Source organism: Epinephelus lanceolatus, chromosome 8 (genome assembly GCF_041903045.1).
Source record: "Epinephelus lanceolatus isolate andai-2023 chromosome 8, ASM4190304v1, whole genome shotgun sequence".
Lineage (NCBI taxonomy): Eukaryota > Metazoa > Chordata > Actinopteri > Perciformes > Serranidae > Epinephelus > Epinephelus lanceolatus.
In genome coordinates this window covers 24,857,070-24,879,783 of record NC_135741.1, presented here as the reverse complement: position 1 = coordinate 24,879,783, position 22,714 = coordinate 24,857,070, and the positions used below count along the sequence as shown (strand labels likewise).

Genomic DNA, 22,714 nt, shown 5'->3' with positions numbered 1-22,714 from the left:
TGCACTGATTGCAATTTTTTGGCAAACAATGATTTTTGTCTGACTTGCCAATAAGAGATGTTCCAATACCATTTTTCCTTCTGATTCCTATTGGCTGATACCAAGAACTGATCCGTACCATTGCACTAAAAAAAACCCTTCTAATCCTGCATAGATGTGAAATAATTGCTATCATTGGCATCTTTCAGGTTGAACCACTTGTAAAACACGATGAAATACAGAGAACAAATGCCATAGAATTTCATTTTTAATATCTAGTTTGACATTGTACTAATGGCTACCCTTTTTACCAGTAATCAGTTCTTCTTCGCCACTCTAAAACGGTAGCTGTCAGTGGCTGCACAGTGCGACTTGCTGTGTAGGGTGCTGTTTACAGTAGCAAAAAACAAATTTGAGAAAACTGCCATTTTTATCCAGATGTGAAACTACTTTAAAGTTAATTAATAAATTAGACTTGTGTACTTAACCTGATCCAGGTACTGCTATCACTATTGGAACAATTCTGCTGGGGATTCAGATTCTGGTCGATTCCGATTTTCTTTCTTTCTAAGAGCTACAGTTGGCAGCATACAAAACATTTGGTAACTTTTCTACGATTAAAATTCAGTTGTATGTTCATAATAAAACATTGACCCTTAACCAACTTTTACATTTTCTCTGAAACTGCACCAGGCTACAGGACCTTCTCTCGCTCTCACTCAAACAAATCTCAAAATAAAAAAGTGCTCCAGGTTACAGGACAGAGCTTTTTTGTACAAGTAAAATCCAACCAAGTTGCTAAATTTGTCACTAGTTGCTTTTTAGAAATAAAGGCACTAAGAGGGTCTGAAAAGTCGCAAACAAGAGGACGTGACAAAGTGTCTCATTCATGCGAATAAGAACAGGTTGCAGCGGATGTAACAATAGTTGATTATCATTTGTGTCACTGTGCGTGTGACATGAACTTAATTGGCACAGGATCAGCTATAGTCAGCAGTCTGAGGTAAATAAATCAAGTAGACATCTTCCAATGTTACTGTCTTTTTTGTGTGAAATATTGAAGGGAATTTTGTACTGAAAAGACCCAGACTTTAAGATACTGACTTGATTTGTGTAACTCTGACAGTCTCTTATCAGTTTTGGCTGAGCACAATGCATTTTTGAACAAAACAAGAGCTGTGGATTTTGTTTCCCATCACACTGAAGTCACATGAAGTCTTTTCATAGCTAGTACAGACAGGAAGAACAATAACAGCAGCCTATATCTCATATACTGTACGTTTGGACATGTGAGTATTGTTTTAAGACAGACTTGAAAAATGTGAATCAGTCAATCAGTAGCTGTAAAAAATGTTGTCTTGATGTGTCTTTTTGGACTGTAGTTGCTGCTCAACATACAGCCATCTCTGAAAATGAAAGTGAACATTTATATTCATGAGAAAACAAGACACAAGTCTCAGACTCGTGCTAGTCAGGGCCCACTATTATCACCATACAATTGAGCACAATGTTGTTACTGTATTCACAAGTGGAAACGCCCTACTTTCTCTTCCCATCAATATAGGACAAACATTGTACAGACTCTTCAACCACTTTTCCATGTCAAAGGTGCCGTACTAAAAGTAGATGGTGCTGTAGATCTCGGCAGTTTTTCAAATGAGATTTTTAATGAGCCTATGTTTTGTGCTGTAGGGCAGCTATTGGCAACTCTGTTGGGGTTTGTGGAAGGTCATCTGGGTTGAATGAGCCCGTTTAGCTGCATCGTGGAGGAATATCATGATAATGTAGCATGGTGCCATTCAGGCCGCAATTCCCTAAAACAAGGAGGCTATTGTAGTAAAATGAAACAGGGTGGGGTGGGATACTCGGATTGTGCAATGAATTCGATGGAAAACAGGATGACTACGTCTTCGTATTGGAGGCTGTGGAAAAAAAAATAAAAGCAGAATTAGACTTTTATTATGGCTTCAGCTCCCAACACATTGGAGTTATTTCTTCATTAGTTTTGTGTGTTTATTCTTCTTGTATGTGCGGTCAGATCCTCACTGATTCTGTCTTTATGTTCAGTGTGTTACTGAGGTTTACGCTGTCTCAGATTGTATTATGAAATTGTGCTCAGGGATTCAAAAACTATTCATGAACCTGCAAAACAGAAGGAATGGCTGACCTTTTGTAGAACAACAACTAACCATTACTTTCATTAAAAACATTAACTTGTAATGTAAATAAAAAATGCACATCACATGTTCCTAATTGCTTGTTTTGATCCAAACCCAAAACCATTAAAGTTAGAATGATATAAAACAGAAAAAAAGCAAACCCTGGTATTTTAGAGACTTGAACCAGTGAATGTTTAGCATTTTCCCTCGACAGATGCCATCAAAGATTTTTTAAATGGTCATTTTTCTGTTTATCTAGTATTGAAAATCAAGTTATCATTTAAGCACCAAACCTTTAAAATGTAGTTTTTTAACTGTTACCCAGTCACGTTCATTGATACAACAGAACATTCACACTGAAGACCTATGGACACGTCACAGTAGAAAAAGCACAGGTGTAACAATGGGAATTAGTAAGATTTCATTGATACCAATGCTGTTATAGATTCTGCTTATCGGTACGATTAATCAGTTCCCTTATTGATTTGTGATGAGTTTTCTATGTGGAAAAAAAAGTAGTCCTATAGGGTTTTAGCATCATGGCAACTGTTTTATTATTATACAAGAGTCTGAACACAGTGTAGAAAAAGAGTAGAAAAAAACCATTTTACAGACAGTACAAACAGTGCTGTTGCATATTTGTTGAATGTTGCCAGGCTTTGGACTGTTTCATCCTCCACGCCTTGACCCTTGTTGCAGGTTTCCAACAGTGTAGATAAATGACAAACTCTTACGTCATTGTTTGCGTTGTCACAAATAAAAAAAACACCTGCACTGATAAAAAAGAATTGATTATCTCGGAGGTTTACGATTGAGACGGATGGGACCATTTGGAAAAGGTTCTCAAACCCATCGTTACACAGGTGTAAACAATACATTTAATGATGGTTGGATTCTGTTTAGCTGCTTGAGTATTATTGTCCTGGTGTTGTGTGTGCAGGCTCACTGTCACACTGTCATGGCTCACTTAGAAAACTGAGAAAATAATAACAAATAATAACAAAAGAACAATAGAATCCAATATGACAGCTATGACTATGAAAAAGGGTTATTCACCTTATTAATGTATGTATCCTACAGTTTTCGTGCCATTTAATTGGTGCCATAGGTCAGCCTGCCAGTAAGAGCTGTGTAGTGTAGTGGAAGAATCTCATTTGAACAGTTTTCAGTGGGGTGTCCCATAATGGCCTACATGCTGTTTCAGAGGAGAAGAATAAAAGAATTGTGCCACAAACTTAACTACATGATGTTTCCCTTTTGACGTGGTCATGTTTGAAGTCAGTGCCACAAAATAACTCTAAAAACACACATGGATTGAACTCTATAACTCTCCAGAGACATCATGTGATTGGTTTTCTCTACCAACCGTCACTATTAAGCAACCAGATGAATGTGGAGCCACTCTGAATAAGGCAATATTGACATAACTCTACTGGTCTAGTGAGCTTGTGTGTTAAGTACCCATGCCCCAGACTAGACAGGGTGACTACAGGCACACTGGTCTGTTGCCTCTGTGCACTCTAGCCCTGGTTGGTTGAATTGGTCCTCTGATGATGATGGACTGCTGCCCTGCCTGCAGGCTTGGACCCCCAACACAGTGCGTTCCAGTTCTGTGAGCAATCAGTGATGGGACATGGGCCTCGCACTGTTCGTCTCACTCTCTCCTGGGGCTCGTAGGGTTGTAATAGAGATTGAAGACAAGATGTCCGGTTTGTTTGGGGTTGTGTAATGCTGTTATCAGCCATATCACACTCATCTGTACATAAATATTTAGAAACTAAGAGGAATTTCTTTGTTTTCACCCTCAAGAAAAGAGCAGCACAGTATGTGGCAGAGTCAGCGCTCAGTCTCAACAGGTATCACTTAGTCTGGCTTCAAACCACTCGCAGTTTTATGAATACAGAAGGACTCCATTCAGTCTGTCACACCATCTCTATCACACACACGTCAGCTCACACAAACTCTGTGGCTCCTGGCGTCACATGGCCAGACTCTCTGATCTGGGAAAGCTGGTTTCTTCTTCTGGGACCTCATCATCCTCCAGCTATCTCTTGTTTTTTCCTTATTTGTGTTTTCCCTACGGAGATGTTCATGCAGGATCAGAGCTGAGAAGATGTGAGACCGATGACGACGAGCACAAAAGTGGTCTTTGTTAGGGACCTCCACGATGAAGCCGGGGAGGCGTGTGTGTGTGTGGGGGGGAGGTTGTGGAGGTTAGAGTGGTGACAAGAGGATGGCCACAGATGAAAAGTGTGAAATAATGCTGGGCTGACGCACCCGGCTGTAAAAGAGCTGCCAGTCTCTTCTCTCTTTCCACTTTTCTCCCTCTTTTTCTCTGAGTCATAATTCCATTCTCACAAAATCCCCCTCAGATGGAGTGGCCTTTTATTTCTCAACGGGCTGAGATTGAGCTCACGCTACTCATGGGGATTGTTTCCATAGATGTCCACATTTCACTGCCTGGCTCTGAAGGGCCTCCTCTGACAACTACAGAGAGATGAAGTTATAACTGCTCTCAGGAAGAGGCAAGTTACACTGCTGCTGCTCACTTGAAGTGCCTCCACTGTCCTACAGGAACAGTCTCCAGAGGGACCTCATTCATTCGTACAGGTGGCGAATGAAAGATTTTGACTCAGACAGGAGTGACGAGGGCTGCACTCTAGTCCTGACCTTCGTGTCCTCGGTGGTAGCTACCAACCTGAATACACACCAATGGTGGAAAGATAGTGAACTCTCATAGTTAGCCAGAATATTTAATTTCTTCTGTGAATACATTTTTCTCTCTCTTTCCCTCTTGGCACTGTTTCCCCTAGAAGTATCATATTAGTGTCAAGTTTTGCTTGTTTGAGATGAGCATCATTTCATGTAGGCTTGGCAAGAAATTATTGACAAGTGTTCTTCCTCACAGAGAAAAATCAACATGATGAACCATTTATTTCACTACTTGCTGGCCTGTCTTTGGCAGCTCTTCTTGAAACATGCAATTCCTTCAAAATTATCCTCTAGAGATTTTGGAATGCTGTATTGATTATTGTTCTTACTTATGAAACATCAGAAGTTACCAAAATGGCATATACAACTATAATGTGAGGATAATGTGTTTGTGTGTGCATTCAGTCACAATGCAGACTTTGGAATATAGTTTAATTCGTAACTATCAATTATTTTCTCATCATGACTGTTCTTACTTAGCTTTATTCTATTGTTGTTTAAGAGTTTAATATGATAAACAACCATCTGTAAGTCAGAACAGACATTATATTTTTAAAATGATGTAAAAGTTGCAGGTCAAAGCTAAGAATTATTTCATGAATTAAGTAGTTATTCAGTAAATGATAACTTTAATATTTATAATCTTCTTCTCATTGCAAAGAAGGATTTCACTCCAAAACAAAAAACTCAACCCACTTTAGGTTCGTTTTTTAATCGTCAACTTTCCAGTCAACTTGCGCAATAAACATATCATGAAAGACTGCAATACTGTGCTTTGAATATAGTACCAACATGTTAAATCACATTCTGTCTGTAGGTACTGTTTTGTCCGTCACATGCCATGCTATTAACTCTCTGGTCAGTCAGACCTCACAGTTAGGCATCCAGTGCTGCCATCTTCCTTTGCATGGTTGAAGGGGGAAAGGTTGACAAGGCAAGTGCAGATGAAAGTGTGAAAGCCAGAAAGGAAGTAAATGGTGCCTAAAAAAAGTACCAGCCATCTGGTAATATTTTGGATACAGGAGAGATGACGTTGCACCAGCACAGATAGTGTGCAAGTCTGAGTCAAGACCTGATTACACTTAAATATCTGTTTATCACAAGTAATATTGTTATCATGATGTTAAACATTATCACATACTTTGCTCATATTGTGCATCAACGTATCCTCATACAATGGTATCTAACAAATTAGAACCCTTCAGCTGGCATCGTCACATTACATGCTTAATGTAAAGTTACTAACTTAACATAAAGTTACATAGGTACTTGTGTTTTCTTCTATATGTTGTCTTTAACGTAAACCACTTTGAGGTTACGTGTAATGAAATGTGCTGTGTCTATTGCCATTCAGTTTAAGCAAGTAAAGTTCTGTAGGTCAGGTTTAGGAAAATAAATATGGCTGGGCATCATAATGCTACATACTAAGTATTAAACACAAAGTTACATACTGAACATTGGTGTGAGAAAAAAGGTTCTCTTGGTTTCAAACGGTCACCAACATTGGTCTCCTGGTGGAAAGTCCAAGGTTTGTTTGACCCATCCTCCACCCTAACCTGCCTCCTTACATCGACTTTCTGTCTTAATATTACTGCCGCCTCTACTCCTCTCGATGCACTGGTCACATGATCATAGCCGTCCTGATTGTGAGTCATACACAGATTACGTAGTTTATATATGAATTCTGGTGCATTACTCTTAGTAAGTATATGTACGAACAGATCATGAGAACAGTCTTCCTGCGGCCCTACAGTCTATACAGTTTTGCTCTTGAACAAATCATCTGTCTTCATCTCACTCACATAATTACTTCTTTTCATCATATTACTGTAAGCGGAAGACATCTGACTGCAAAGTGAGTCAAGTTGCTGGAAACTCTGGTGCTACAACTTGTCCACAGAAGGGTCAATTCATTATTTCCTCGTCTTCATTTCTGCTTACTGGGATTTTGCATGCTTCATCCCTTTAGCTGCATTTGGTTTAAGAAGTCTGCTGCTGCGGGCTGCTCTGACAGCTGACGTTGTGGAAGCTGTTTTACTTCCAAGTTTTGACAGACGCGCAGCAGCCCTTTGATTGGAAGAAGCTACCAAATTCCTCTTATTCTGTTGGTGGCATCAGTGTTTGTTCCCATGTTTGGTTTTCTGACATTCCTGCTCGTTAGCAGCACTGAACGTTCTAATGTCAGATCTTCACTCCAGCACATGAATGCACCACACAGAGCCAGCAGTTTATCTTCCAGTCGCATGAGGTTTTGTTTGTAACCTTTAGTGTAAGCGTGCAATAATCCTAATGGACAATTCTCAGATTATTGCCATCAGACTTTTTGTCACCCACAGCTTTCTCATCCTGTCGGCTGCGGAGTAGAGAACATAATCTCTAGAGATTTTAGAAATGTACTCAAACTCCAAATTTGAAAGAGCCCCCTGTGGAAAATGCCCCCTTTGCATCGGTCTACTTTTGTCCCGTCACCTGAGTTATGGTTTCATCTTGTGGCGCCGAGCACTCAGACTGTGGCTGGAAGTCAGACACGTACGAGCCAGTGCACACGCACACACATCACATGGTCCAGAACAGATTCAGTTGGCCCACTGAGTGCTTCCCAGTGAGACGCCACATGTCCCTCGTGTTTTTCTTATGTCACTCTCTCTTGTGGGAAGAGAAGTTTTGCTTTGATATATGTACAGTATTTCCATAAGTTAAGTATGAACAGCTGTGCATCCATATGCCTGTATGCCTTAAGGGGGATTATGTGACTTTTGGTGCCATTGTTTGGTTCTAAGAATGTATAACCAGCCTGTGTGCAAGATGTCATACATGGATTATCAAGGACCTAAAGTGAAGTTGTTCTTTTATGTGCAGCAGGATATATTTGGATAGGCAAATCCCAAATGGAGTCCCCTGAAGAGTGAGCTATTGACATGCAGGTCAAGAAGAGAGTGAAGTCTCGAAGGTACATCTCATCTGTGCTTTTGTTATTGTGTGCTGATCTGACACTAGAGGAAAAACCTGTTCCTTTGGCAGATTGTTATGGGGTCAACGAATGTGGGACTAGTGGAAACATACTGATCCCTCTGCTTAACACTGGTGAAAAAGATACCAATCAGTGAAATGTCACAGGCATGACCGAGGCGTGCATAATGCATTTAGGCCAGAACATTGGTGTTACCTAAGGAAAACCTCAAAGCAGCCACACAGGCTACTTTAACCTTTATGCAATTATTTATGATGTTTGCTTGGAGAGTATGACAAGGGCTGTGTCTGATACTCTCATGAACTGCAGGCTAACACCCTCTGCTCTCTGAGTGGTATTGAAACCGAAAGAAAATGCACCGTGTTGGCTCTGTATCTTTTTTTAGTATTATCTCTCTGGATGTGCAGGATATATATCTGATTTTGGTATCTGTACTGTACTCAGTTGTGCCTTATTTCTGTATACTGCTGTGATACAAGAATTTGCTTGTTAAACAGAAAAAAACATTCATTTATTGTTCAAACAGAACAATTAACTGAACACAACTGGCACCAATTAAAAAAAGATGATTGTCACATTTTAAATTGCAGTTTTCTACTGGTACTCTCTTTCAACTAACTCCCTGAGTGAAATATTGCAGTCTTTCACGACGTGTTTATTGCGCAGGTTATTATCACATTGACAGTTAAAAAAAGATTTATTGTGCAGCTTTTGTATTAGAGTTCACAGTGGCTTATTTTTAGGGCTGGATATCTTTTTTTTAATCAATACTGGTGCCTGTATAACTGATACCAAAACAACTTTTTTATGCTTTAGTTTGAGAGATAAGTGCTAAATCTGTTTGTTTGACCTCTTGAAGGAAAACTACAACACTTTTAACATCCATATGTTCTTCCTATAGTCTAAGACACTCCAATAATATAAGTAATCGTGAGCAACTCTCTCTGAAATCCAAAAACTAGAGTGCTAAAACCTCAAATTTGTGATGTCATCATCAAGTCTGAAGCTGCGCCATAGACAGTTAATTGGGAAAGATGTTCTGGATGACACTGAGAGCACCCAGGGGAATGCTCAGAGTATATGGGTACGCTTTCTGTTTCAGAACTGAGATACAATAAACCGAGCACTGCAACATCACGCTATCACTTCTGGGTAGATGACTGGCAATTGATTTGAGTCGTGAAATCGGTTTATTTCTGTTGTTATTTTCAGCCATAACTGTAATGTTCAAAGATATATAGTTAATCTTGGTGGTGGGACGTATCTGATGTTAATGCTGTGCTTATTTTGTGTACCATGTTGCTTCACTAGCATCTTTGAAAAACAAAAGCTACCAACATGGAAGCTAAGCAGTTACCTGCTATAGATGGGGCTGCAGCAAAAAGTACCTTAAAAGACCCACCTATTCAAAACATTTTTTAAAGTACGCTTTATTTGGAATATTTTACCTGCTTTACCTTACACACTAACTGATCCAGGCAGCGTTAAACCAGCAATTCCGGTATTCTCCTTAGTAAAATTACCTCTTTCGTCAATGGAGTCTGGTGGCTCAGAGTTCTTAATGTACGTGGTGTTCCCCTTTAAACATCGGCATTAACAAAGAAACATATAGAGCCTAAAATTTGCTACATTAGATTAAATAGGATTTTTAAAAATGTGCTCTCTGATTTAGATCATGACATAATGAGATCAAACAATAAGCTAACAGGACTAAGAATCAGTTGCATTTGATACTTGACACTCATCAATACCAGATTCTGTGGACAGATTTTGGTTAGCACTCAAGTCTTGACAAGTTTGACACCCTGCCATATTTATATTTAGTGAATCCGGTGTCCAGTGTTCACACATGCTGTACACACACATATACACACACAGACCAGGAGAAGTGGAGTGTGTGATCTGTGTCTGTCTGCGTGAGCTGCATGGATCAGAGCGGCTCACTTGGCTGCTGTCAGATGGTGAGAACCCATCATCAGGTGCTGTGGGTGCCAAACAATGCACTGGCTCAAATAATAGATCCCCCCTTTACTCCCCACCCCGCCCCCTCAGAGAGGGAGAGTGTTTGTGACTCATCCACTTATTGTATTACAACCACAGGCAACGATACAAACCCGGATAACTTCCACCACCACGGGTAGGAGCAATTAGGATTAGCGATAAGCGAAATATTGCTCTTAAATACAGCCGATGATAAGGCAAATAATAGCTGGGCTAATAATAGCTGTGCGAGTCGGGATGAGGAAGCGCAGGCTTCTAATAACAGCTCATGGTTTACTAACAACTTGGCTCTCTGCAAAAGTAAACACAGGGATTTAAGGCTGAACGGCCATGGCGGACAGCCAACAGATATATATTAGGAATCCATTAGCAGTGTTAAATGTTGATCTGTGTGGCATGCAAGCCCCTAGGCTTTTAAGAGCAGTTTTGCTCTGGATCCTGTTCAGTGTAGTGCACCCTGTCCCAGTGCTGGTGACAGGAAGGTGAATGGCTCTCTGTCAAAGGTCACCGTCACACCAGCCAACTGTCCTGTTATCCCACTATCCCAGTTACAATTACACTGTTATAACAGCCCAAACATATGTCGGGCTGGTGTGAGAATGCATCACCGGAGCGAGGCAGTAATTAACACACATAGTGACTATCAGTGAACAAACACCTTCCTGCGACTGAAATGTACACCGCTGTGAACAAGCCATGGATCTATTGTCAAAGACATTACAGACCAATGCCGTTTCTAGGAGTTGACAACTGGGACTAAGCCTGGACCGTCTGGGGCTTAGGTGAGCGTGTGTGTGCGCTCATTTTTTTTGGGTGGTCCCCACTGTTATGCCTGAAACAATACCACCTAAATTTCATTTAGCTTTACTGCATTGTATGCAGGGGCTGATCTATCGGGTGGCATACAGTGGCAGCTGCCACCCCTAAAAAATGTATTAGATGTAGTAAGACATGACTGAGCTGTGACAGGACACAGGACTGATATTACCCAGTTGTTGCTAGCTGTCTGTGGGCAGCAGCTCCATTTTCACCTGGCCCCAGCAGCTTTCCGATTAGCCTCGATCTCCCGGTCCTGGCCGCATACAACAGCACAACAGTACAACAGCTTGTTTTCCTGTGGGTGTTTATTTATTCTATCCATCTATCTATTAAAGCTGTCAAATTTGATCAATTTTGAAATCACAATCAATAATCAATAATCATGTTAAGACAGTTGCTTTGGACAAAATGGACATCTGCACGGCAGCTGAGAATCCTCAAAGCTATGGCACCAGTGTTTAATTGCTACTTCTACTACTTTACATTGTTCTGTTTTTACATTATTATTATGATGATGATTATTATTATTATTATTATTATTATCATAGTAGATTGAATGGACACATTTGTTTATTTGGACAAACATTTAGGAATTTCAGGTGTTTTGATTTTCCTTTTCTTAAAATTGTGTGACCAACTCCCCAAGTGTCTAATGTCCTTTAACTTATGTCATCTATTCTTACATGACAAAATCATCTGTTGCTTAAAACATTGTTCCCATAACACACTTTTTATTATCACAAAGCAATCATCATATAAATTGTACTGTTATTGCACCTGCATCAGATATCACAGATATAAAGGCCTAGTTGGGCTTTGCTTATCTACATTATTCAACAACCAGTGGCTCAGTAAAGTCACTAGTGGGACTTGTGTTTATACCATAACGTTTTGGTGTAGTGTTGTCAGCTACTGCTGCTCTGTGAGCCTGATAACCAGGGGTGTATAGCTATTTGTACTGGAGCGCACCTGTGACAGTTAAGGTGGGCTTGTTATGAAGGTTTTGTAACCACTGTCCCTACGGTGGTGATTTTACATACAGCAGCTGAGCAGAAGATGTAATGAGCGCATGATACATCCGATGACTGTAGGCTTTGTGTCCAGGTCAAGAGGGCTATAGATGGACTGGCTAAGCTTGGAGAGGACGTTACCCCAGCACCACCCACTCCCTCAGTCTCTCTACATCCACACACACATAGGAAGCCACAGCAGCAAAGGCTAAGATGTTCAGTAATTGAATTATTTACATTTCAGGGTGATTATAGATATTTTTCCTCTTTCAGAAAGATTCAGGGCTAGATAAAAAACATTCCCGGCTAAAGCCTCTGAAGCCCTGTGCCAATGACGCAGATGTTACAGACCCTCTTTAACCTGCTCTGCCTCTTTGACTTTCACCTGACCAGCTTATTAAATGGAAAGAGCAGATCACCCTAATGATTTTGTCCAGTCAGTGTGGACAGTTTTTCCTGTCTGCAGCTCCAAGCCTTCGTGTCTCACAGCATGTCTTATTCACATTTTCAGTGAATGACGTCAGATACAATAACAAGATCCCTGGTCCCATGATGTAATTTCACACATTCAGGGTTAATCCAAAGGAAGTTGCACTCTGTCTTGTGCCTTCACGGGATCCTCCCACTGAAGTGTGCAGAAAGCTAAAAAAGTCTTAATTTATCACGCTCCCTCCTCACACGTAAAAAAAATAAAAGCCTCTCCTTTTAAGGTGGCAGAAAGACAGCACTGTTTTCTTTGTTGGGGATGAAGTGTCATAGCTGCCAAAGCTGCTAGACTCTACATTTTCTTTAACGTTCATAACGCCTGAATCACATTTCCTCTTTGTTTTGGTGTGTAAAACCTTTCAGGGCTGAGCAGAGAACACCAGGACATTATAAACAAAAGGCCACAACACTAAGACATATACAGTAGCAGCTCAGCTTGTAGTTTTCAAACCATGTGTTGAAACTCAACACCTGTGCTTTTATTCCAAAGAAACGCTGCTGAAGTATCAGGCTTTGCAAACATGTCACATGCGACTTTTCCCGAAGATGGCCTGGGAGGCAGATGTGTTACATGCATGAGTTCAGTGTCAGCTCATCCACAACGGCGCAGCTCATTAAAGCCAAAGCTTGGGTTGAAGCAGTAACCAAACTGCTCTTGTGTTTCTGCTGTTTAAACTATAACCTGTTGTTCTTGTACCCGTATTGATCTGTGTACTTTGTAGTAAAAGTCAATATTGTGTATGGTTGAGGAGTCAGAGCAGGGAAGGACAGCCGTTAAAACAGTGTAATGAATGTTAGCAGATGCTTATATAACTGGACATTAAGACTAAACTATGTTTTTATTGGAGCTCCAGCATCTGGCCCACACACACACACACACACACACACACACACACACACACACACTATCTCATTTAATGTAGCTCAGTGTTCCCGCACTTAATTCTGTTACTCAGTATTTAAAGACAGTCTGGCTAAAAGAAAAAAAAAAACATGCCTTAGTACGAGTCACCAGCAGACATTTTCCCATTTTGGAATAATCTCTTAATATTCCTGTTACATCGGTCTCTGTCACAGTGAAATGGTGGCCTTGGGTTCATGTTGTGCATTGTGCTTAAAAGGAGATGGAGGCAATAGCAGCTGAAATGGGAATTCCTGGATGTTTAGCTCACAGTCACACAGTTCAAGGTCTGGACTCCCTCACACAGTTCAAATCAGTGGGAGCAGCCAACAGAGGAGTGAACGGGGCTGGTCGCCTGGTTGGTTCGTTAGGCTAATTAACCAAATCTTGTGTTCATGCAGCCGCCGCGCTGTAATTGCAGCTGTGCCTGTGAGGGTGTGAGTGGGCAGGAAGTGAGGGGTTAGTGAGGACACAGCTGGGAGGAGGGTGCTGTGTCCGGCCCTGCCCACTCCTCCCCCTCACTCCCCCCCCTCCTCTGTCTGTCCAGCCAAACTCTGACCCCGAACCACTGAGCAGCCAAGACCACTGACAAACACACACTGGAGTACACATCAGCACAGTTTTGTATCCACTACTCATTAATACTAATATGTGTTAATTAATACATTTGAAATGTTGAATCATTATTCAAATGAGAGAATGACAGTGGACAGCTGTTGGTTTGTGCTGTTACTAATGCAACTACTGTCACTCCCACCACTATAGTGATGTTCTATCTATCTATCTATCTATCTATCTATCTGGCCACCAAATAGCCCCTGTAGCCCCCCCCCCCCCCCATTCAGGTCTCTCTTGAGAATGTGACCACGTGATAATCATTCATTGTCATTGCCTAGAATATCATACTGCAAGCCTTTGCCAACACAACATCACATTTCAACAAAGATCCTGATTCATGCATGTGTTTTAGTTCAGCATTCTGTCACTGGCTAGCTAGTGGTGTGTCGGGGGTTTATTAAAGCTCCTTTCCCACTGGACAAAAAAAGCCATTAACGGCCACTAATATCTGGCTTTTGTATTCAATGGAAAAGATTACCATCGGCATTCACTCCCAGGAAAAAGGACTGCACTAGTCATTGGTATTTATCTGCTCCAGCCCTGATGGAAATATGACACAGTAGAGGCGCTAATTTTTAGCCCCTTTGCCTGTGTGATGTAATGATGGGCTGCCACAAAATACTGTCCGTCTCCACCCAAGCAGCACCCAAACATCGTTCAAAATGTCATCTGCACCGACTTTAAGAAAAATACATAAAAATTAAAAAAAAATAAGTAACCAGTGTACCATTTTCACTGGCCTCCATGCTGCTTTCTACTTCTTCCTAACCTATTTCCAGCCTGTCAGTAGCCCTTTTTAAATAGGAATTGTGCAAATTTGCAGGAAAAACAAAAATCGGGGAGTCCGGAAAAATGCAGCCTGCCTACTTTTGTTTATACAGAATGCGCCTTTGTCGGGAAAATGGGGGGCGTGAGCAAGTAACAAATCGTGTAGCTTAGCGTGTGATGTAAGCAGTGACATAGGAGGGAAGCCGCGGCTAGTCAGTCCTTTACCGTCCCCGTCACTTAACGGTTAATGGCCTCTTCGTTTGGCAAAACGGCCCAACATTCGCCAAAAATCTGACAGTGTAAAAAGGGCTACTGACACCAACGTGACACTACAGAGAAAAAAAAAACCAGAAAGGCATACCCATTTGCTGGCCGTGAGAAAGCAGTCTGTTGCCTGTTTTGAACTGGTTTTCCCATGTTTAAAAACCCACATACACGTGCTTATTTGGGTGGGAAAAGAGAGTAAGCCTACTCAGACTGTGAACACGATCCTTACAGAAGAACCAGAAACACAAAAGGCGGACGATAAAAACTGAAACAGCAACAAAAAATTAGGATAATAGGAATACCAATGTATTTTGACAAAGACGGCTACAGTTTGAAGAATGTATTGTAAGTTTTTTTTTTTTACTGCGTTTTGTAATGTTTTTATTACAGACAGTGCTTGGGGGGAGGGTGGGAAGGTAGGAGGAGTGGAGGGAGCGAGTGAGAGACTGTATGAGGCAGAGGCACGGAGGGGGAGGGGTGTGTGAAAAAGATACACTGTGAACTAAGAGACTGTGAGAGAACATATGTACCATACGCGGAACTTGGTTTTCAATTTAAATACGTAATTATATATTTTTTATACTGTTGTTATCTAATTTTCTAATGTTAATGTAATTTATTGGAGTCTCACAGTTAAGGAAGGCTGTGTTAAGTTGCCAAGATTACATTTGTACCACCAAAATGTGCTTTGGCCACCAAATTTAGGGGTTTGGTTATCGGTGGGGCCAGTGCATAGCATCTATTAGCTGATGAATCTATTAACAAAAATGCCAAATATAGCCTGGATCTTACTGTATGATGGTAAATTGATGATGTCCTGGCTTTGAACTGTTGGCCAGACACAACAATCCATCTAGAGACTTCAGTTGGGACTTTGGGAAATTATGATCAACCCCTCCCCCCCCACACACACACACACATACCCCACCCCCCCAAATGTATGCCTAATTCAATACCAAACTGTTAATCAGTTGGTAGTTGCAGCCCTAATGTAAAATCAGAAAGGAGATAGCAGTAATAGGTCACACAAAGTGCATATAAGCTCTGCAAAACTTGAGGTTGCACACTCATTTAACGTGAGATTATTTTGTGGCTGTCCCCTCTAGTTCACAGAGACTGGATATGTTTGGAAAAAGAGGGGGAAAGGGACAAATAATAAATGTCCCAGAGCCAACCTAAACCCAGGATGTTACATGGTATAATTCAGCCAAGTGAAGTGAGCCACAAGAAAGTACTAGGACGGCTAAAACGTGAGCTCATGTGACCCTGCTGCTTGTGTTTTAGGGAGCAGCCTTGTTCAAAGCTCTCAAATGACAGTGTAACTGCAACAACAAAGAATTTGTTATATCTGTGTACTGTTATACCGAAAGTCGTTCTCCTCTACTCGCTGTCATTTATTTCTCTGAGGCCAGTAAGTCCTCTGTTCCTGTTAGATCTTCTGTCACGGTAATAAGAAATAAGATCAGGGCCAGTCAGATGCGTATTGTCCTTATTGGAACTGTTGAACTTGAGCCAGTTGAGAGTAAATTGAAGGTCGAGATATTGAACCAGAAGGATAAATGAGCATTATAATCTTTTGATTTGAGGAAAAATTTGTTGGTCAAATTAGAAAAGTGGAGTGGGTAGATTTAGCTGGTGGTTTTAGTTTGTTTTAGTCAATAATTCCAGGATCTCTGGGAGATTTTTCCTCATGTTTGGACAGCGTTTATGTACAAGTATTAATTCGGGATCTGTTTTTCTGACAGATGTGCGGCCGGGGTCCAGCTCTATTTAGCTTTGCGGATTTTGCTTCAGCGTTTCACAAAGATTACTTCGTGGCCTCACTGGTCGCCTGAGACCAATTTTGGTTTGGCCCGAGCCATGACAAAAACAAAGCTCTGATTCGAGATGGCAGTGATCCAAGATGGCAAAGACAGGCACCCCCACCCTTCTGCAACATTTATCTTTATAAGGAATGGCTTCTTCCTTATGTCAGTGATTACACATTATAGTAACCCCTGATTAGATCTGGGCCAGTGCAACAAAGTCTCATAGTATTGTCTATTTTTACCACTCTTGTACCACATATTATCTTTTCCGGCTACGAACAGCCGTGTGTGACTGGGCTTTGACGTTCATCTCTGTAAGACATTTTTAAAAGCTCCAAAATGCCTATCAAAGGTCATGTGCTGGAGAGTAGCCCCCATGTCAACAGCAGTCAGGGTCCCTTGAGTCAGTGTGTTGACTTATGGGATGTAGCACTCTGGCCTTTTTAAAGTTTAAACTTTAGCTTTAGTGGAGCTCAGGGCTGGTGGGATATCTGAACTTATCTTTCATTGCAGGCCTTTTCAAATACTCCTGGATAAATCCAAACATTGATTACGTGATGACAATGCCTTCATTCAAGAAATGACAGTGTGTTATCAGTTCTTAGTTTACCACCTCTCACTGTATTGTTATAGGAGTTAATATTAGCCACAAATTCATCACCGTGTGACCACGTCAGCTCTGCTCACAGACAAGGCTTCTACAGTTTAACTTTTTTAAGAATAAAAGAAACACTTGTACAGTTGCCACAGGCCTAAACGTCATGGAAACATCTTTTATTGATCAGTACATAAAAGCTGTGGCATAAGTTTTGTCTCTGAATGAATGGACCTTGGTGTGAAAACCTGACTTGTGCACACGCACATTCCAGCGTGCCTGTGCGTGATGGAATTGTCCAGTGGGATATTATTAAAGACAGAATGGATTTTCTGTGTGTTTGCCAAGCCAAAATCTTTTCCATCCCCTTCCTTCACTTGTTCTTTAACATGTTATCCGTCTGCCTTACTTTATAAAGCACCTTGCCGGGAGCCGCGCCTTATAAGCCAATGTTTGGACTCCTTTTAACTTCACCGCCAAGAGGTTCCTGCTTAAGTAAATGTCGAGCGAGGCTCGTCTTTGAGAGCCAAAAGTCTGAAGGAAGAATGGTCAGGAGACATCAGGGGAAGATATTCTAAGTCCAGCTTAGTGGTTGTAAAGAGAGTGGCAGCGTGCTAATGAAGAGAAGCTTCTACTGCTCTCTTTACACCACATTACTGTTTGGAGAGCAAAGTGTCAGAGCTACTGTGGGTCTGTGCTGGATTTGCAGGCCTGGGTGATATAAGTGCAGCAACAGACACAACAAGCTTCAGGATCAAAGAACTGCCAGTCCAAAAGGAGTCACACACACACACACACACACACACACACACACACGCATAGCTCACACACAAGATTTATTCAAAAGCCTCTCTGAATGCTTTTGCGACTAATCTCCAGACTGTGTGGTGACTAAGCATAACTTGGCATTAACACACAAGCGTTGTTCATCATGTTTTCCCCACACTTTAGTTTCACCTATTCAGAGCTATCAGGCTGTTATATTGAGCTATCATTCAAGATGTAGTCACTCAATTGTTGCTCAGCTCTAATAATGCTCACCCTGAACGCACCGTACCTGCTGATATTGGGGGCATTCTCGAGGTTTCAACAGATGCCGCTCTCACATTGGAGTCGCATTTGCAAATAAATATATTCATGCTACCACAGCATTATTGTGTGTTTTTCTGTGAAACAAAAATACACAGAATCCTAAGTGTGGGACCTCCTAAGCTGCGTTCAAGCACACTCTGTGTTTGTTGCCAAACTTTCATAATCAGTTTGATAGGAATGCCTTGCGCGCTCACAGCTGAATTGGTTGAATGTAAATTGAGTGCGTTGCTGAGAAGCGTGGTCTTGGGAACTGCAGGTGGCCCTGTATCTCAGACAGGCCATTTAACCAAGTTATCTGGCTTGCTCTGTTCAGGGCCATCTGTTTGGGATTAATACGATCAGGTTGTATCAGGGGCCCTTCAAGAGCGGAGTGTCAGTTCTCCATTGGTGGTCTATAACATGACGATGCAGGGCTTATCAGGAAGCCCTGGTCTGTCAATGATTTATGACCACAGCAGGCTAATCGCTAATTAAGTGACAATGCCGCACAAATTCAATGTTGCACTGAGGAAACAATTGCTCAGCCAGTCATGCAAAGAACAAGAGTAGATATTCTTTGTAGGTACTCACACCTGATCTTCAATAGCCTGGTGATGAGGTGTCTCGCACCTCCTGACAGCTTTGATCTGAATCTTTGAAAGTTGACTGACAGTTGGCATCAGCAATTCTCTGTCATCCCGCATCAAGGAGTTCAGGAAAAAGTGTTCTTCCCTGAAAACCTGTTTGAAGGAACCTGGCTGCATCTACTATACACCCTCAGAAATGAAAAATGAGGATGCATTTTGGATGCTCCGTTGTTAGTCCTTGAATAATGTTGTTGCTCTCTGCCTGCATCAGCTACATCAGGGATTAGTATTTACCCAATACATCAAAAGCATGTTTGCTTCTGCACCTGCGAACCATCAGCATGTTTTTTTTTGCTTACTGCTGTGCTTCTAATCTAGTTTGGCCATTTGTTTTCAGATGGAATAGGAAGCTACCTCCAACTCTGCTCAAATAAACAGTAGAGTTTGCCTGCCACTGTCCTGTGGTAATGGTGTTGTGTTTCAAGTGCAGGTTGTTAGATTGTCTCTGTCTTGTTGTGACAACAACGGGCGAGTCCCTTTGTATACAGTTGAAACCTCATCTCTGGACCACGGCACAAAGCCTGTAAGTTTGTTTAAGCCTACTAATTTTAATCAGCATATGGATGCCAAGTTAGTATTTTACCACTCCTCTTTTTTTTTTTTTTTAAAAGCACACAGACACATTCATTAAGATATGCCGTGTGTGCATCCATACTGATAATCATCCTCTATCTGCAGTTCACCATCTCTCTTTCGGAGTCTTTTTCATAAACACAACTTACAAACATGTACTGGTTTGGCAACATACCAGCCTTGTCTCAGACATGCTTGTACTTTTGATGAAGTTTTTCATGTCCTCCTCAGTTTAATGATAATGTTGTTATTAGGACTGATTGAAACTCAGCGTTAATGTGTGTGTGTTGCCTGCATGTCTTTTTCTCATTATTGATGATATCATCTTCAGAGGAAGCACTCTGTTCTCTGGTCATGGGTCAAGTGACTTTCCCAGGCTGGAGTGTGTTTCTGAGCATGGAGAGGACGTGTGTGTGTGTGTGTGTGAGTGTGTGTGAGTGTGTGTGTGAGAGTGTATTTCTTAGCAGAGGGGAAGTCCAGAGCTCAAGGCTCCGTTTCTGATGTTTGGTCTTGGCTGTAGACGAGTGAGAAGAGAAATCAGTAACAGACTTACACAGACTCACCACACGCATCCATAAACACACAGGGACGCACAAAAAGAGGCTGCAACAACGCAGAGGAATGTTTTTGAGGTCGATGACCCCACAAAGCTAACTGTACACTGTATCTAAACTTCATTTACTCAAGCCACAGATAATGCTGTTTTACAGTTTGTCCCTCTGCATTCTGAAAGCCTCATTGTTCAACCAACATACCTCACTCTGCTAGGTACACACAAGAAAGTTACACTAATGGCTGCTATCTGAGGCTGTACATTCAAACATGAAAATGTCTCTGTTGCACTGCTTTAAAGTGCTCCATTGTGACACGAAGAATCTGTTGTGCAGGCTCGTGTCATCTGTTTTTGGTTCTCAAAAAAAGGCTTTTCATGCTGGATGAATCTATTTCCTGTTTTTTCCATTTTGAATTGATTCCATATAAACAACATAAAAGACAAAATAAACTTTCAGCTCAAGTAGCACAAAAATTGGAGTAACACATGTCACGTGTTCCCAGTCATGCATCAGATTGAACCCTCTGGGCTTCCTATCTGCTGTTTCGAGCACGACGTGAGGAGAATGTCCTCTTGCAGAGCAACCATGAGGCCACGCTCATCTTCTCTAACCACATCACGTCTAATGGCCCCTCAGACGTTTGAGGAATTTTTCTCCTCGCAGTAAATCCTATGACACAGAGTGTTATCAATTTTTGTTTATTGACCTCACCCAGGTCAGCCAGAGTTCACTGTTTTCCTTTGATGTGACATGTGTGCATGCATTTCAGTCTCTCTTGCCATGTTTGTGTTTTCAGATCAGTGCCAACGTGCTGATCTTCGTGTGCACTAACATGATCGGGATCTGTACCCACTACCCTGCTGAGGTCTCCCAGAGGCAAGCCTTCCAGGAGACCAGAGGATATATCCAGGCCAGACTGTACCTGCAGAGGGAAAACCAGCAGCAGGTACACATATGCTCACACACACACACACACACACACACACACACACAGACACACACACAGAGACACACACACGGACACATGCATATTCAAACAAATAAGAGAGGGAGGCAGTCCTGCCTGCGTCCTGTAGGAAAACGAAACACATGAATGCAAAAGAGCAACAAATGGGTGTCTCCATTTTCCAGTCTAATTTTTTTGTCTCAGTTTTTTAGGTCAACAATATGCTCTGAAGTATAACACGTATCTCCACTCCTCTCTATTTGACTAACACGTTCCCACGCAGATGCCAACGAGGCAGGGTGACTCATTGAGCATTCTTAACAGTAGAAACTGATGAAAATGAATGGGCTCTCTCTCTCTCTTTGCCTTTCTTTCTTTAATTTCTGTCTCTCTCTCTCTCTCTCTCTCTCTCTCTCTCTCTCTCTCTCTCTCTCAGGAGCGCCTACTGCTGTCAGTGCTGCCAAGGCACGTTGCCATGGAGATGAAGGCTGATATCAATGCCAAGAAGGAAGATATGATGTTCCACAAGATCTACATCCAAAAACACGACAATGTTAGGTAAACACAGACAGATACACATACATGCTTCCGTACAGCTGCACTGTCACACACTCAGGAGGATGTCGGAGAGAGCTCATACACTTTGCTATCGCAGCTAGCACCAGTGGCTTTGACCTCACTCCGCTGACTGATGTGTCAGTTACAGAGTCACTCCAACAGCTATTTCCCTGACAGCATGTATTATGCATGTTGTTGTTTATTGACACTGACAGCACCGGCTGCAGTAACGATATTGACTAAGGCACACTGCTGTGCTTTCTGTAGCAAATGATGGGAGGCAGACCTCAAGTTTTCTGGCCCCCTGTCTCTGCCATCACCACTGGATTTCACCTCCCGAGAGGGAATAACTCGGTACTAAACAGGTGATTGAAACTCTCCATCCATTAGCCTACTGTTGAGCCCAGCCAGTGCTGTTGAGGTTGTGTTGAAGATGGTGAAACGAGGTTGCAGCAGCAATCTCCTGTTAGAGGTGACCCAAATAGGTGCAGGTGATGCACTTAGTGGAATAATCAGTCATTGCTCTACTAAGGTTACACCTTTGTAGAGCAGGAACAATCCATTATCCAAATGTGACACAACAAGCTTAAAACCTGCTGTCTTTTATTCCAAAATGATGCACAGCAGGTAATTTTGTAAAAGCTCCAACATCAGACAACAACTAAATCTATTATTCTTTTTTTTTTTGATACAGTTGTTTACATCACTTATGTTTGCATAACAAGCTCATATTTGGTATATATTATGGTCGGTACATTTACCCTTCAAATGCTTATCTGTATATTATCAATAACTCAAACCTCTTTACTATGGGTGTGACTATACCTGAAATTTACATGGTCAAAAAAATATTGATTTGGGCTTTAAAAGGACAGTGTGTAGGGTTAAGGGTGATTTATTGGCAGAAATGGAAAATAAGAATCATTGTGTTTTTGTTACCTGAGAATGAGCCATTTATGTCTATATGGAGCAGGTCCTCATCCTCAGAGTCCACCATGTTGCACCGCCATGTTTCTACAGTAGCCCAGAACAGAAAAACCAAACACTGGCTCTAGATATGGCCATTTGCGTTTCTGCATCCACCACCATAGTTAGCAGCTCCTCCGCAACAGAGCATCAGAAAAATATTGATTTTTCACATGAAACTGCTTTATTCAGTGTTTGCACTGGTTTAAATCACTGGGTTGGCGTGTTTTGGAGAGGAGGAGACCTGCGGATGATTCGGCTCCGGAATGTCTGGATCTTAAGTTATCAGAGAAAAAAGGTGAGCA

At 41.6% G+C, this 22,714-nt stretch overlaps 1 protein-coding gene across 1 annotated transcript in view; it reads left to right on the top strand.

Annotated features, from left to right (window-relative positions):
- The window catches only part of LOC117258192 (adenylate cyclase type 6), a 44,066-nt gene that overhangs the window by 4,325 nt on the left and 17,027 nt on the right, over positions 1-22,714 (top strand). Inside the window, exons 4-5 of the mRNA XM_033628811.2 lie at positions 20,736-20,885; positions 21,322-21,443. Of these exons, the coding sequence (XP_033484702.1) occupies positions 20,736-20,885; positions 21,322-21,443 (272 nt within the window). The remainder of the gene's footprint in view (positions 1-20,735; positions 20,886-21,321; positions 21,444-22,714) is intronic.